The sequence below is a fragment of the Dipteris shenzhenensis genome, chromosome 17 (genome assembly GCF_047967505.1).
Source record: "Dipteris shenzhenensis isolate YYH24624 ecotype China chromosome 17, Dip_SZ_1.0, whole genome shotgun sequence".
NCBI lineage: Eukaryota > Viridiplantae > Streptophyta > Polypodiopsida > Gleicheniales > Dipteridaceae > Dipteris > Dipteris shenzhenensis.
The window spans coordinates 4,369,526-4,382,336 of NC_141612.1; the positions used below are offsets into that span (position 1 = coordinate 4,369,526).

A 12,811-nucleotide genomic window follows, 5' to 3' on the forward strand; every position below is an offset into this window, starting at 1 on the left:
AACAAGTGTTCATCAACAAGGCCAAAGTAACCTAAGAATCATCAAGCACATCTAAAAGAAACTCAACTCGAGGAGAGGCAGTGCCAGAAACCTTGAGCAGCATCCACAGGCTAAAAGCCAGTCTGCCTGTAGAAGAGCCTCAGGCGAGCTCGGGAACTAGAAACTCAAAAAGTACAAATCGAAGGGTAGCCAATACATTTAAAGAGGCGCATAACAATGATCAAATAAAAGAGGCAGGCATTTTAGATTTCCTGTCAGAACGAATTAACTAAAGTCATTGAAAACATGTCACTGCGCTCCACCCAGTCTGAATGGCCTTTCATTTCAAATTGTAGATGCTAACACTGTTCCCCTGCCCAGCCACCCCTCCCCCCTTCCTAGCCCACTTATGACAAAGTCTTAGATAGGTGTCCATGCTTTCTCCTCCTAATGCTGTCTGCAAGTGGTGCAGGCAGGCTTCCAGTCACTATGAATCAAGGAGATCCACGGAATTAAGGATATCCTCTTTTGAAAGTAAGTTCATTGATATCCAGCTCTGTCTCACACATTAACCAAGTGCTTGAAGACTATATTTCACGATTGTCCACTTGGAATGCACATTAGCCTAGCCCAGTTGCATATAAGCACAACAACGAATGCATGAACCACTTGATATACAAATGATTTAAAAAGTGCCTAGATCCCCCCCCCGCTCAGAAAAAAAGGCATACCAAGTCTGCATCCTCTGTTTCGCCTGGCACGAGCACATTGATTTCACTTGACTTTGCTGTTGTTATGCAAGCATCCAGAGAGCTCTTACTCAGGTAGAGTTGGCACCCAGTTGTATTATCTATAGCTATTGATGGAGCTGTGCCCTGCAAGATGAGATGATAATCAATGTGATATTCCCCAGATATACCCAATTAGATGCTTCATCCTTTTCTCGATCATAAGAAAAAGTTGCCTTAAAGATACTTGTAATACATCAAAAAAACTATTGTGTTCCTTTTCTGGACATTTAAAATGAAAATGGTAATGATCAACATACAAACTTCTCAAGATCTAGATTTAAGGTTACATTTTTTTTAATACACACAAGAAAAACTTACCAACACAGATTGACTAGAACACAAATCCAAAAAAGGAATGTCCATATTTAGGCATATCAAATCCCATTCAAGCCCTCTCCACTGCCCCCTCCTTACTTCTTTCATCCTGGACCTACTGAAACCTTGTTCCTCTCCGTTTTCCTTGCTTGCTCTCATCCTTCTCTTTTCTCTTTCTCAATCCGGATTTATTGGTGCAAATATTTTCCTTCAGCCACTCTTTCTTTCTTTGTCTTGTCCCTTTTTCCGCTGTTGTGAGTACTTGTCTTCCACTTTGTTTTCCTGCACTCTCCCTCACTGAGGTGCTCTTTCCTGGCCACTAGTTTCCTTTGCAGCCTCAGTCTACTTAGTTGCCTGCACTTGTCCGTTGCCTTTCTCCTCCTTTTCTGAGAGAGTAACTATACCGCCTTCTTTCCCCTTCTCAGCAGCTCAGAACTGCACGCATGTCTCTCTATGGGTTTTCTCTACCCCTCTTTCATTTTCATCCTAGTGTCCACCTTTCTCTTCAATAAGTTGGTGCAGCAAGTAGCTTTTTGTTTTCATTGATGCATTTGTGTCAGAAATTCAGCACAGAGAGACTCTGATGTCAGCCATATCCTTGTAAATCCATCAAAAGCTATCGTCCTTTTTTAGCAGGAGTATATGTGCTTCAGCAAACAATTTTCATTGCTCATATCCCAACTCTGTGCATGTGTCTCTCTTTGAGTTCCAGTACCACATTTGTTTCTCATTATAAGCCCTTATGTTTTTGCTTTTCATTATATTCATGCACGAAGCAATATGCTTGTTTGAACTTACAATAGGATGTTAGATTATTTACAGTGTGATGTGAACACACCCTACCCTTGGGGCACTTTTCCCTCCAGTTAGAAGGTTTTCCTCATAGGGTTAGCGTCCCCCCTTTGTGGAGGATATATGTTAGGTTGCTTGGAAAGGAATAGAGCAGAAAAACTGAGCTACAGAGCAGAAAACAAGCTCTTTAAGTTATTGCAGCAGCACAAGAGTGCAAGACAAGTACAAGTGAAAGTGATGAAACATCACTTTGATGGCTAACCCTAAAGCCCTAGGCCAGTCAACCCATGGGGCGAATTTTAAGTTAACAAGTTGACTTTATGCAAATGGACTAATAGTGCACAATGTGCAGACTAGCACACAAACTATATACCTAGATGAATCCAGGAATATTCCCAAACTCATCCTCTAAAAACACGACATAGTGCAGTTTCAATCTCACGATAGTCACTCATAAGATTGAAAACCATAAACTCCATCACGCATAGCAGGGACTAGCTACTACGACATCCCCACTGACGTCATCAGCGCCCAACAGTGTGTGTAGACCATAGTATAAAAATATGCTCTCACACATACAAATCCACACACCCACACATACTTGAGCATCCTTTTATACAAAGTCTTCATACTGAGTTTCTGTCAGCACTCCGGAGGTGAAGGGCAAACTCAGCCATGACAAAGGCTAGCACTAAAGGAGAAGGCTAATCAAAAAGTAGTCCAAAATCTCTTCATTCAAGCTACAACTGCTTGTGAAGTCTAAACAGTTTCATTTTAGTCTCTCCCAAACGAGCATCTAAATCTAGCTGATAGGGCAACGCACCATTTAAGATAGAAAGAATTATCACAATACCAGCACGCCGCAACATGGACGAAAACTTCACAAGGTGAAATTTGCATGTCCGCTAATACGGCAGAAGCATATACCTAGATGAATCCAAGAATATTCCCAACTCATCCTCTAAAAACTAGTCTACAAGGCCATACCAGCTGCTAAAAGCTATCAAACCCCCTCCATGCTATGGGTGAAATACTTTGAAAGTGTCTAAGAGATACCTGGAACTAATACCATGGTTGCAACCTATGGAAGTAAGAGATGACAAAATCACGTAACAAACAGAATCAAGTGTAAAGCTTGCTGAAAAGTTTCAAACTTGGATCGTGCAAGTGCCTTGGGGAAGATATCTACCACATTGTATTGTGTCAGAACATAAGACAAGTTAGTATCCCTTGTAAACAGTCTCTCTCTAACATAGTGATAATGCACCTCAATGTGCTTTGGATGCACATGAAACTCTAGATTCCGCACAATGGCTAAAGGACTCTGACTATCACAACAGTGGTGGGAGATGTCTGACCAACATCAAGACCTGCAAGTACTTTAGGTAGCTAGATAGATTTCACAATGGCTATAAAAGCTGCCCTGTACTCAGCTTCACAGCTAGAATTAGCAACTATAGGTTGCTCTTTGCTGAACCAAGAAATGTGTGAAGCTCCATGCATAAGACTGCGTGACACTCTAATGTCATAGCATCCAACCCAGTCACTATCTGGAAAGCATGCAAGGTAAGTGAAGAATTGTGGCCATAAAGAATCTCTAGACTAATCCCAGACTTTGTGGGCGTCCCCACCAAGTAAACCAATGCGCACACACATACATTAATTTCTCTAGTTGACCAGGGTCAACCCTCTTTGACCTATGATTAATTGGTTTTGACCAATAGTCAAGGCGCCTTAATGATAACTAAATCTCTCCAATCGAGGTTGGAACATCTTAAAGTCAACCCTACCGAAACCAAGTGTCCCGGAACGAGGTCAGGCCTTCGTGGCCGAAGTCAATGCTTTGACCAATTTAAAAAACTCTTTGACCATAATTTAAAAAAAATGAGGAACTCTTTAATTATGATCAAATACAAGGTCAACTTTGCACTTTACTTGGAATATTTACAGCTTGGTGACAGTTTGTAAACACACTAAGTGCCTATAGCACGCTTGCCTCCCCATTGCTTTTCTGATGAATTGAATCTAGCTCAGGTTTCATAGCATCCATCCAATCGTTGCTCTGAAAAGAATCTTTGTTCTCAATCATGGCACGAAACTACTTAAATCAGGCAAAGACATCTGACTTGGATTTTCAATGGATAAACCCAAGTATGCCTGGATAAATCATCCACAAAGGTAACAAAGTTAGAATAGCCCCCAATAGATGGTGTCCGCATTGGTCCACACACATCACTGTGAACCAAAAGCGACTTACAGGATGCACTAACACTCCCGTCTTTTGGGAAAGAAGACCGGTGTAGTTTTCCAAGTAGGCATCCCTCACAAACGGGTTTGTGACAACGCATGCATCTTTGGGAGATCAACAATATCCTGTGAATGCAATCTTATGAGGCTGCCATAATTCAAATGTCCAAAGCACTCATGCCACAAATGAGTATTTGAAAGCACAAAATCCTCAACTACAAGTGCTACAATGTCTGTCTCTCTATCATAGGCATCAAGTCTATATAGACCCCATGTCAATGTCCTAGTGTTATCACAATGGTATTTACCATTTCTGAAATTGTGAACCGCACAACAGTCCTTCAACTCTATATCCAAATGTAGCAAAGGCTGAAATGGATATGAGATTCTTTTTTATCCCTAGAACATAAAAAACATCCTATAGATCACCATATGCTATAGTGAGTTCGACTTGTCTTATCCCATTCACGGCATACGATGCATTATTGGTACAAGTCACAGAGCCCCCCTTTGGTGCATGACACAAAGAAAGAAACAACTTCTTGCAAGAAGTGACGTGCTTCAAAGCACCACTATCAAAAAACCATGTGTTGAATGCATCTTGAAACTACCATGCAAGAATTATGGATGGAAGGGTTCTACTGGCATGTTACCACAAATGCCCAATCATGATGAGCAACATTGGCTGATTCATCCTTCTCATGAGGAGATGAAGCATCAGTAACTGCAAGGCTAGACCGCTTCTTCTTCTTCTCTGATTCTATGTGCTTTTGGCATTCAGAGATACCATGATCTGATTTCCTGCAATAATTTCTCTCTTCTTCCTTTTTAAGTGCATTTTTGTTGGCATCCAAAGTACCTCCACAGTTGTACTTGGTTTACCACTAGGCTTGCTGTTTTTGCATTACCCTTATGATGGCTACCAAAAGCCTAGCACCAAAGATAGAAGCATTCCGATCCGCATGGATTTGCTCCCATTGCAACAATAGGGTGACCAGCTGGTCAGAGCTGTAATGGTTGACCATTGCAACAAAAGTCAATGTGGTAGAAAATCCCTAATACGAGTCAAGTCCACTTAGAGTCGTGAACACAATCTGAATGTCATCAATGTTGCCCAATTGCTCTTTGAAGTCCTTGACCTTTGTCAAATAAGCATCCATACTTTCCATCTAGCTGCTTTTGTAGTTACGAGCCCATGCTTCATTGCAAATCCGATACAAAGAGGCTAATTAATCCCCACACATCCTTTGCAGTCCTGCAAGATCGGATGTGAGGGATTGTCATCCTATCAACTAACAATGCAAAAGGCATGTGCTTGAGCATCTTTGTTATACCATCTAACTTGACCCTGAGTCGGAGGCACTAGGGCCGCAGTGGCAGAAAGAGTGAACAACATTACAACTACCCACACTGGCAAGTGCAGTGGTAGTAGGTGCATGTGACAGAAGTCTCCCCTCAAAACATGCAATAATGTTCCATAAGTTATTGGCTCTCAACGCATTATGCATGATGTATGACCACATTGGGTATTTGGTTCAATCAAGCTTGTCTTTAGGAGCAACAATACCAAAAAGGTCATTGGTTTCTATTGCAGATAAGGTGAAAATGCAAAGGACCCAAACAAAATTGATTGAATCAAATGACAGCACTAGGCAAGTGCAATATCTGATTTTGATCACACAAGGTCAATGGCCAACACAAAATCTCAGAACCAAAAGATGTGCTGAAGACAACACTAAAGAACCCATAACAAATGGCGGTTGGGGTCCCAACCAGGCATTAGCATGACTTGACACAACCATGTGGCATGGCTAGGCTATTTGAGGACATTATCACCATAGGATCATGATATGCACATCCGAATTGTGTTTTTCTACCACTCTTTCGTTTGTTAGATTATCAAGGTCACCGCTAGTTCCCGTTCTCTATCATGTTGTAATTCCATTTGATCTCATAGGCCTCTTTGGCCTTTCATAGATGTTGACAACCCCCTCTCTCTCTCTCTCTCTCTCTCTCTCCCCCCCCCCTCCGCCTAGCCCCACCAGCCCTCCGCCCACCCCCGCCTAGCCTCACCAACCCTCAACCTAGCCCCGCCTATCCTCAACCTACCCCTACCTACCTCTGCCGCCTCTCAGCCTACCCTTGCCAACCCTCCGCCACTCCTGTCTAGCCTTGCCAGCCCTCAACCTAGCCCTGCCTGCCCTCAACCTAGCCCTGCCTGCCCTCAACTTACCCCATCTAGCTCCGCCTACCCTCACCTAGCCCCGCCAACCCTCCGCCTATCCTCACCAACTAGGAACCCCTAGTTGGGCTGTACCCCTAGCTCAACTAGGGGGTTAGCTCAACCAGGGGGTAACACAAGATATGGCCTAGCTTACCCTCCTCTTCAAAATTACCCTCTACTCCAACAACCTCCAATAGCAGAGCCCGATACGCCACAGTTGCAGCCAGGACACCTTCCCCATATGCACATATCTATAACAAAGGTCTTTTTGACCGACCCATTATTGGGTATCATGAATAGATTTGCTTCCTACAGGATCAAGTGAGAGAGCTGAAGATGCAGCTGGCGGATGCCATAACTAGAATTCAAGTTTTCGAAGGACCTGGTAAGAAGGAAGTCATTGATGAGGTTGTAAAGTCATGTAATGCTTCCCCCCCTACCCCCCAACTAGTCTCTACAGTCAAGAATCTAGTTCAAATAGAAGTGCAGACAGCCAAGCAAGAAGTGATTGTGGAGTTTGATGCAAAGGTCAACAAAGCTGATATTCAGGAAGAGATTAAAGAACATGCAGCTAGAAAGGATAATGCTTTGAAAATCAGAATTGGGGGGCTTCCAGATGAATGGTATAAAGAAGAGGAATCATTCAGTGATACCTTGCACATGTCAAAGCAGCCATGCTTACTATTGATTGGACAACTAACGTAGATGACAATGAGTAGTCCAGATCGGTAGGCGTAATGGTCATGCTATCATTACATTCAACTCACGAGACCTACGTATAAAAGTACAACGACGATCTCATAAGCTGAAAGGGACTAAGATATGGATAGCCAAAGAACTCACAAGAGCTCAACTGAAGGATAAGGCAAAGGAATTAGCAAAGGTTCAGGATGCGAGGAAGGATGGTAATGGGTGTCTACCGTGAAGGAGTAGCACTCATTAAAGAGTTTAAATCAAAACCAAAAGACTCTCAGACTTAAACTGATGTATGGCCAGCTATATCTACATAAGTTTTATCTAGATTATCACGTAAGTACTTTAAATAAAATTAAATTCAATTAATTAGTTTGTATCTCTCTTCTAATCGCTTAATTATGTTAATTAACCTAAGCTAACTCCCCCTCTCCCGTCTCTCCCTCTTTGCCTCTCCGCTCACGCCTCTCCACTTCGCCTCTCTCCACTCCTTTTCTCTGCTCACGCCTCTCCACTCTCCTTCTCTCCGCTCCCCTTCTTTGCTCACGATCTCCACTCCCCTGCTCCCCTTCTCTGCTCACATCCTCTCCCCCTTTGCCCAGCCCCCTCTCCTATCCCGTTGCCTCTCCCTCTCCTATGCCGCTCCCTCTTCTCTCTCTCCACTTAGCCCTCTCCCTCTCCATCCTCTCCTCTCCCTCTCCCTCCCCTTCCTCCCTCTATCTCCTGGACTCAATATTTATAGACCTGGCATGACTTCTGGAGACTTCCTCTCGCGTATACTCAAAAACCTTAATTGGCGTTAATCAGCACATAAATTGTATACCACGCCCCTCCCCCTTGCCACACTAATTAATTGAATATCCCTTTTTTCCTTGCTGGGGGGCCCTATTCACGGGCTCTCCCTAATTGGTACTATCTTCAATTGTATAATGATTGCCTCACAAATCTTTTTTTGGTCTCTCAAAGACCATTAATTTATCCTTTTTTTGAATGTCTTCCCTACGAACTCTCTTTTTCTTTCATGTGAAAACCCTCAAGAGTCTTTACAATCATCCTATGTGCATTGCTTTGGTCTAGCTCCAATGCACTAAGTTGCTACAATCACACGATTTAGAGTGCATCGATACTAAAGAAGAAAACCAATTACAAGACTTAACGTCAAAAGAGTATTTCCAATCGTAAAATTATTGCATGCCACTCTCAAGATACCTCCTCGTGACATTTGTAAGACTACCTCATTAATTCTCATTTAATGAGACTACCTGTTCCCCTTGTAATATTATTTAAATGCCATTCCCTATTGGCCTTCCCTTGAAATGTACCAGAATGCACCTTTAGTTCTCATGTGCATGAGAGAGTACATGTGTCCAAGACTGTGCAAAGCATTATTAGTGAGAGGGAACAACAAGAGCCAGGTGAAAAGAGAGAATTGCAAAAGAAAAAAATGGAAAGTTCGGCTCAAAGCATTTCTTGCAAGGAGAATCTTAGTTGGATAATGGACATGCATGGGCTGTTCTAGTAAGAAAGTGTAGGGCAAGATGGCTCAAAGAGTTCCCCTTCGATACCTTGCTTTAATACCAATCACACAACCTAATGAATAACTCAGCAATCTCTTAAACCTCTCGAGAACATTCTTAATACTAAAAAATGATGAGGAATAGAACTATATTGCATGAAAAGGGAAGAACTCAAGAGAAGACTCTAGGGAAACCAAGCTACTGCAAGTCAGCTCTAGCCGCAATACAATGAGGATGTGTATATACCTAGATGAGTCCGGAAACATGCCCAAACTCATCCTCTAAAAACACAACATAGTGCAGTTTCAATCTCATGATAGTCACTCATAAGGTTGAAAACCATTAACTCCATCACGCATAGCAAGGACTAGCTACTATGACATCCCCACTGACGTCGTCAGCGCCCAACAGGGGGTGTAGACCATAGTATAAACATATGCTCTCACACATACAAATCCACACACCCACACATACTTGAGCATCCATTTATACAAAGTCACTAAGTTTCTGCCAGGTGAAGGGCAGACTCAGCCATAACGAAGGCTAGCACTAAAGGAGAAGGCTAATCAAAAGATAGTCCAAAATCTCTTCATTCAAGCTACAACTGCTTGTGAAGACTAAACGATTTCATTTTAGTTTCTCCTAGACGAGCATCTAAATCTAGCTGATAGGGCAACGCATCACTTAAGGTAGAAAGAATTATTGCAAAACCAACAGGCCTCAACATGGACGAAAACTTCACAAGGTGAAATTTGCATGTCCGCTAATACGGCAAAACTCATCCTCTAAAAACACAACAAACAGGATGTGTACACCAAAGGTCTTTGCTGCAGTAGATCTTCAACTTCCCTTTTGAATGAATGCTCTAGTGAGCTAGGCCTCCATATGCGATCCTTGGTAGCCCATAGTTGAACTCAGAGCTGGATCTTTGTGTATCTACTAGATTGAACCTACTCAAATGTGCTTATCGTGACAAACACGTGGTACTAGTGATATCAAATTATGGCCCATAGCTAATGACCTACACTAGGACCCTATAACATTAAAGTGACTCAAATGGCTGTCTTGATTGCACTATCTGAGCATAAAGTCATAGCAATCTAGAGGGTCTTGTTATAAATTACTAATGGCAATTCTTGATTAGTGACCTATTATCAACCAATTATCAACATCTAATTAATGATTAGTGATCAATTGCCAACATCCAATTAACGAAATCAAATCATGGACCCAATAATGGATGCAAATCATGAATCTTCTATGTGACTTTACAAATGTTGTATTATAATGCCATGTCTTTTGAAAATACATGAAACATGCAAACTACTTTTTGAGAATGCCTTTGAACGAAGATAGAGCTTTAAGCATTTAGGAGCAATTCCTCACCGCGTACTTAACGAAGAGTTTCAAAGAAATTTATGATAAGAAATGGACTCATTGTCAAAACAAAAAGTCATATCATCTCTTAGGTATCATTTCTTAGTCTCAGCATATATACAACAAAGATCAATTTGCCAAATTCAATTACATGAAAAACAACAAGAGAGATTAAGCTGATCATGAACCATAAACCATACTTTTGTGGCAATTCAAGCTTGAAAAAGAATTGCATGTCGTGCATTTTACTAAGTTGTCATTCAACCAACATGATAGTGTTCCACTTAGATTTTATCCAATTTCAGCATTGACATGGAATTCCAAAATCCTAACATCAAATACTAGACAGGGCTTCAATACACCTTCTTTACTATAAACTGACCATTTAACCAACTAAACTACAAGAATCAAGGAGTAGCTCTCTGAAAGTGTACCTGACATTGAACCTCTACACTTGTGCAGTTGACAATCTCAAAAGCTGCCACCACATCCTATATCTCAAAAAAGGCAGAAGACATGCAATTGCAAAGTTGTTAATGATGAAGTCAACTATTCTTCATCTAAAATCAAACATCAAATATTGGCTAGCCATAAGTGTCTAAATCAATGACTAAAGTACACCTATTTCACTAGAAACTTCTATGCACAAAGATTTTATTAAAAGAGCATATGCCCATACTTTCAGAAACAAAACTCCTCTCTATCTTTAGAGATTTGATTGTCATCACAAGCCCGCACATCTCTCTTCTTGGTGACAATGCATGTATGCATGCTGAGAAGAGACCTTGCTGCAAAGAGACCTTGAAATTCTCCAGCTTTTTCAGCTCTCACTGATTCAAATTTGTTTGCTTGTTTCTTTGTCTTACATGTCTTGTATGAGAATTCATGCAGGTTCTTGCAAAATCAGCCACCTATCTTCTCTTGCACCATGGATGGTGCCCTCCTATTGCAATATGTTGCTCTATCATCAATTGTGATTTGCTATAGAGCATGATCTTGCACTTTTTTGTTACCTACAAAATCACTCCTATCTACACCCCCTGCTTGCTCCAAGTGTCATCTGCCTACAAGCCAAATCCTCTTTTGCAAATTTGGTTTAATACCTGCACCCGTCAACTCAACATCGATCCACTCCAACCCCTTCCAGAGCATCCTTTTGTTGGAGCATAGATGGTCACCTCTCCATCTGTGAGCCCCCAAATGAGTAGTACAAGAGAGAGCGGAACAAGGTTAGGGTAACCGACATGTGGGCAGTGTTTGAGCCAGCCAGAATGGCAAATCTAACTGAGAGAGCAAGGCTGCACATGGCCTGCCATGTAGGCAGCAAGCAAACAAAGAAAATGTTGGGGTAAAGGCACATTGCCACCCCTTTATTAAAGATATGACACCTATGACTGTCTTAAGACAGTCATAGGGTAAAAACCTAATCCTAATAAAACTTAAGAGTTTGTGGCGTGGCTCATCACTTCACACCCGCATCTTGAGTGTCACTCCTCTCTCTCTCCCTCTCCCCGTTGTTCTTCTCCACCTTTCCTTCCCCTTCAACTGGTATCAGAGCCAGTCTCTCTTCCCTCTCTACCCCTGCCTACCATATCCTCTACCCCCCTCGGGACTTGTGCCCTTGGCATAGCGCAAGCAGCTAGGGCTGCAGCGCGGGACAGCAACGCGGGGCGACGAGAGGCAACGCAGGCAGCAGCGCAGGGCAGTGCAGGCAACACGTGGGCGCAAGCAGCGCACGCGTGGACGCAAGCAGCGCGCGGGCAGCAGCTGGGCATCGAGCCGATTCGCGCCGTACAGTCGTGTACGCACGTACGGCCGTCCGTACAGCTGTACGGACACCGTACTGTCGACCGTACCGTACGGACCGCCGTACGAACTGCGACAGGGAGGTGCTTTTTCGATTGGGAGCAGCGTCAGGAACTTAAATTTTTTTTTCGTACCCTGCACAAGTACACGAGCTGAAAGTACAACAGGTACAGCTAGTACAGCACTAGTACAACTGGTACAACTGGAATACGAGTTGTGTGCAGCACGAGTGCAACTGAACGTGCATCTAGGCACGCAAGCCTAGGAAGCATTCGAGGAGGAAGAAGAAGAAAATCTCAAATTTCGAGAAAAGTACAGCAGGTACAGCGAGGAGATTTGGAATTTTCCCGAGGTGCATTGTATTGCGTGAAGTACAGCAAGTACTTTTCTTTTATTTCCCTCCTGTTTGGAGGAGGACTTGTGCACAGATATCGGAATTTATGCATTTGACAGAGGATATATGCTTTTACTGGGTTTGAATCTCAGTTTACGGGTGAGCAGATCATAGGGCTTTTGCCCGGCAGTTGATGCTTTGTATGCCTTGAGGTAGTGTGGTGCCAAAGTGCACACATTTGTCTCGATTTCCGCAGTGTGGAGGTGACATTTTCTTGCAGGTCACATTTCTTGTGCAACACTCAGAGAACCTCAGTTGAGCCACGCTTGGCCAGGGCGCATCGAGTTTACTCGGTCCCTAACTGTCCATCGTTGACAATGCTCAAAAGGTTCCTCATTGAGTGTTTGTACGTTGGGATCTATGTATGTCACTTCTACACAGGGCAGTATATGCATTACACTGGTAGTTGATTTTGTCAGAGAGATTTGCACATTGTATGCCTTATCCCTCATTGTTGAGGTTGTTTTTCACTTGGTACAGGTGTCAAATCAAGGGGCTTTTTCCCAGATTTTGCTTGAGAGCACTTGGGTTACTGTCAGAGATCTTCAGATGCCTTTTATCCCCTTGGCAGAAGGGTGATTGCTTGGGATTTATCCCATTTTCTGTTGCAGGTTTGTGACAGGCTGAAGTGTCTGGAGCTTTTTTTTTCAGTGAACAAAACAGTGTATGCCAAGTG

General features: G+C 42.7%; 1 protein-coding gene across 1 annotated transcript in view; it reads right to left on the minus strand.

Moving 5' to 3' along the window:
* CAP1 (cyclase associated protein 1) overlaps positions 1-12,811 on the minus strand; it is a 57,935-nt gene that overhangs the window by 3,932 nt on the left and 41,192 nt on the right. The window contains exons 7-8 of the mRNA XM_087388229.1: positions 10,370-10,426; positions 711-854 (exon numbers count right to left, since the gene is read on the minus strand). Coding sequence (XP_087244355.1) covers positions 711-854; positions 10,370-10,426 — 201 coding nt within the window. The remainder of the gene's footprint in view (positions 1-710; positions 855-10,369; positions 10,427-12,811) is intronic.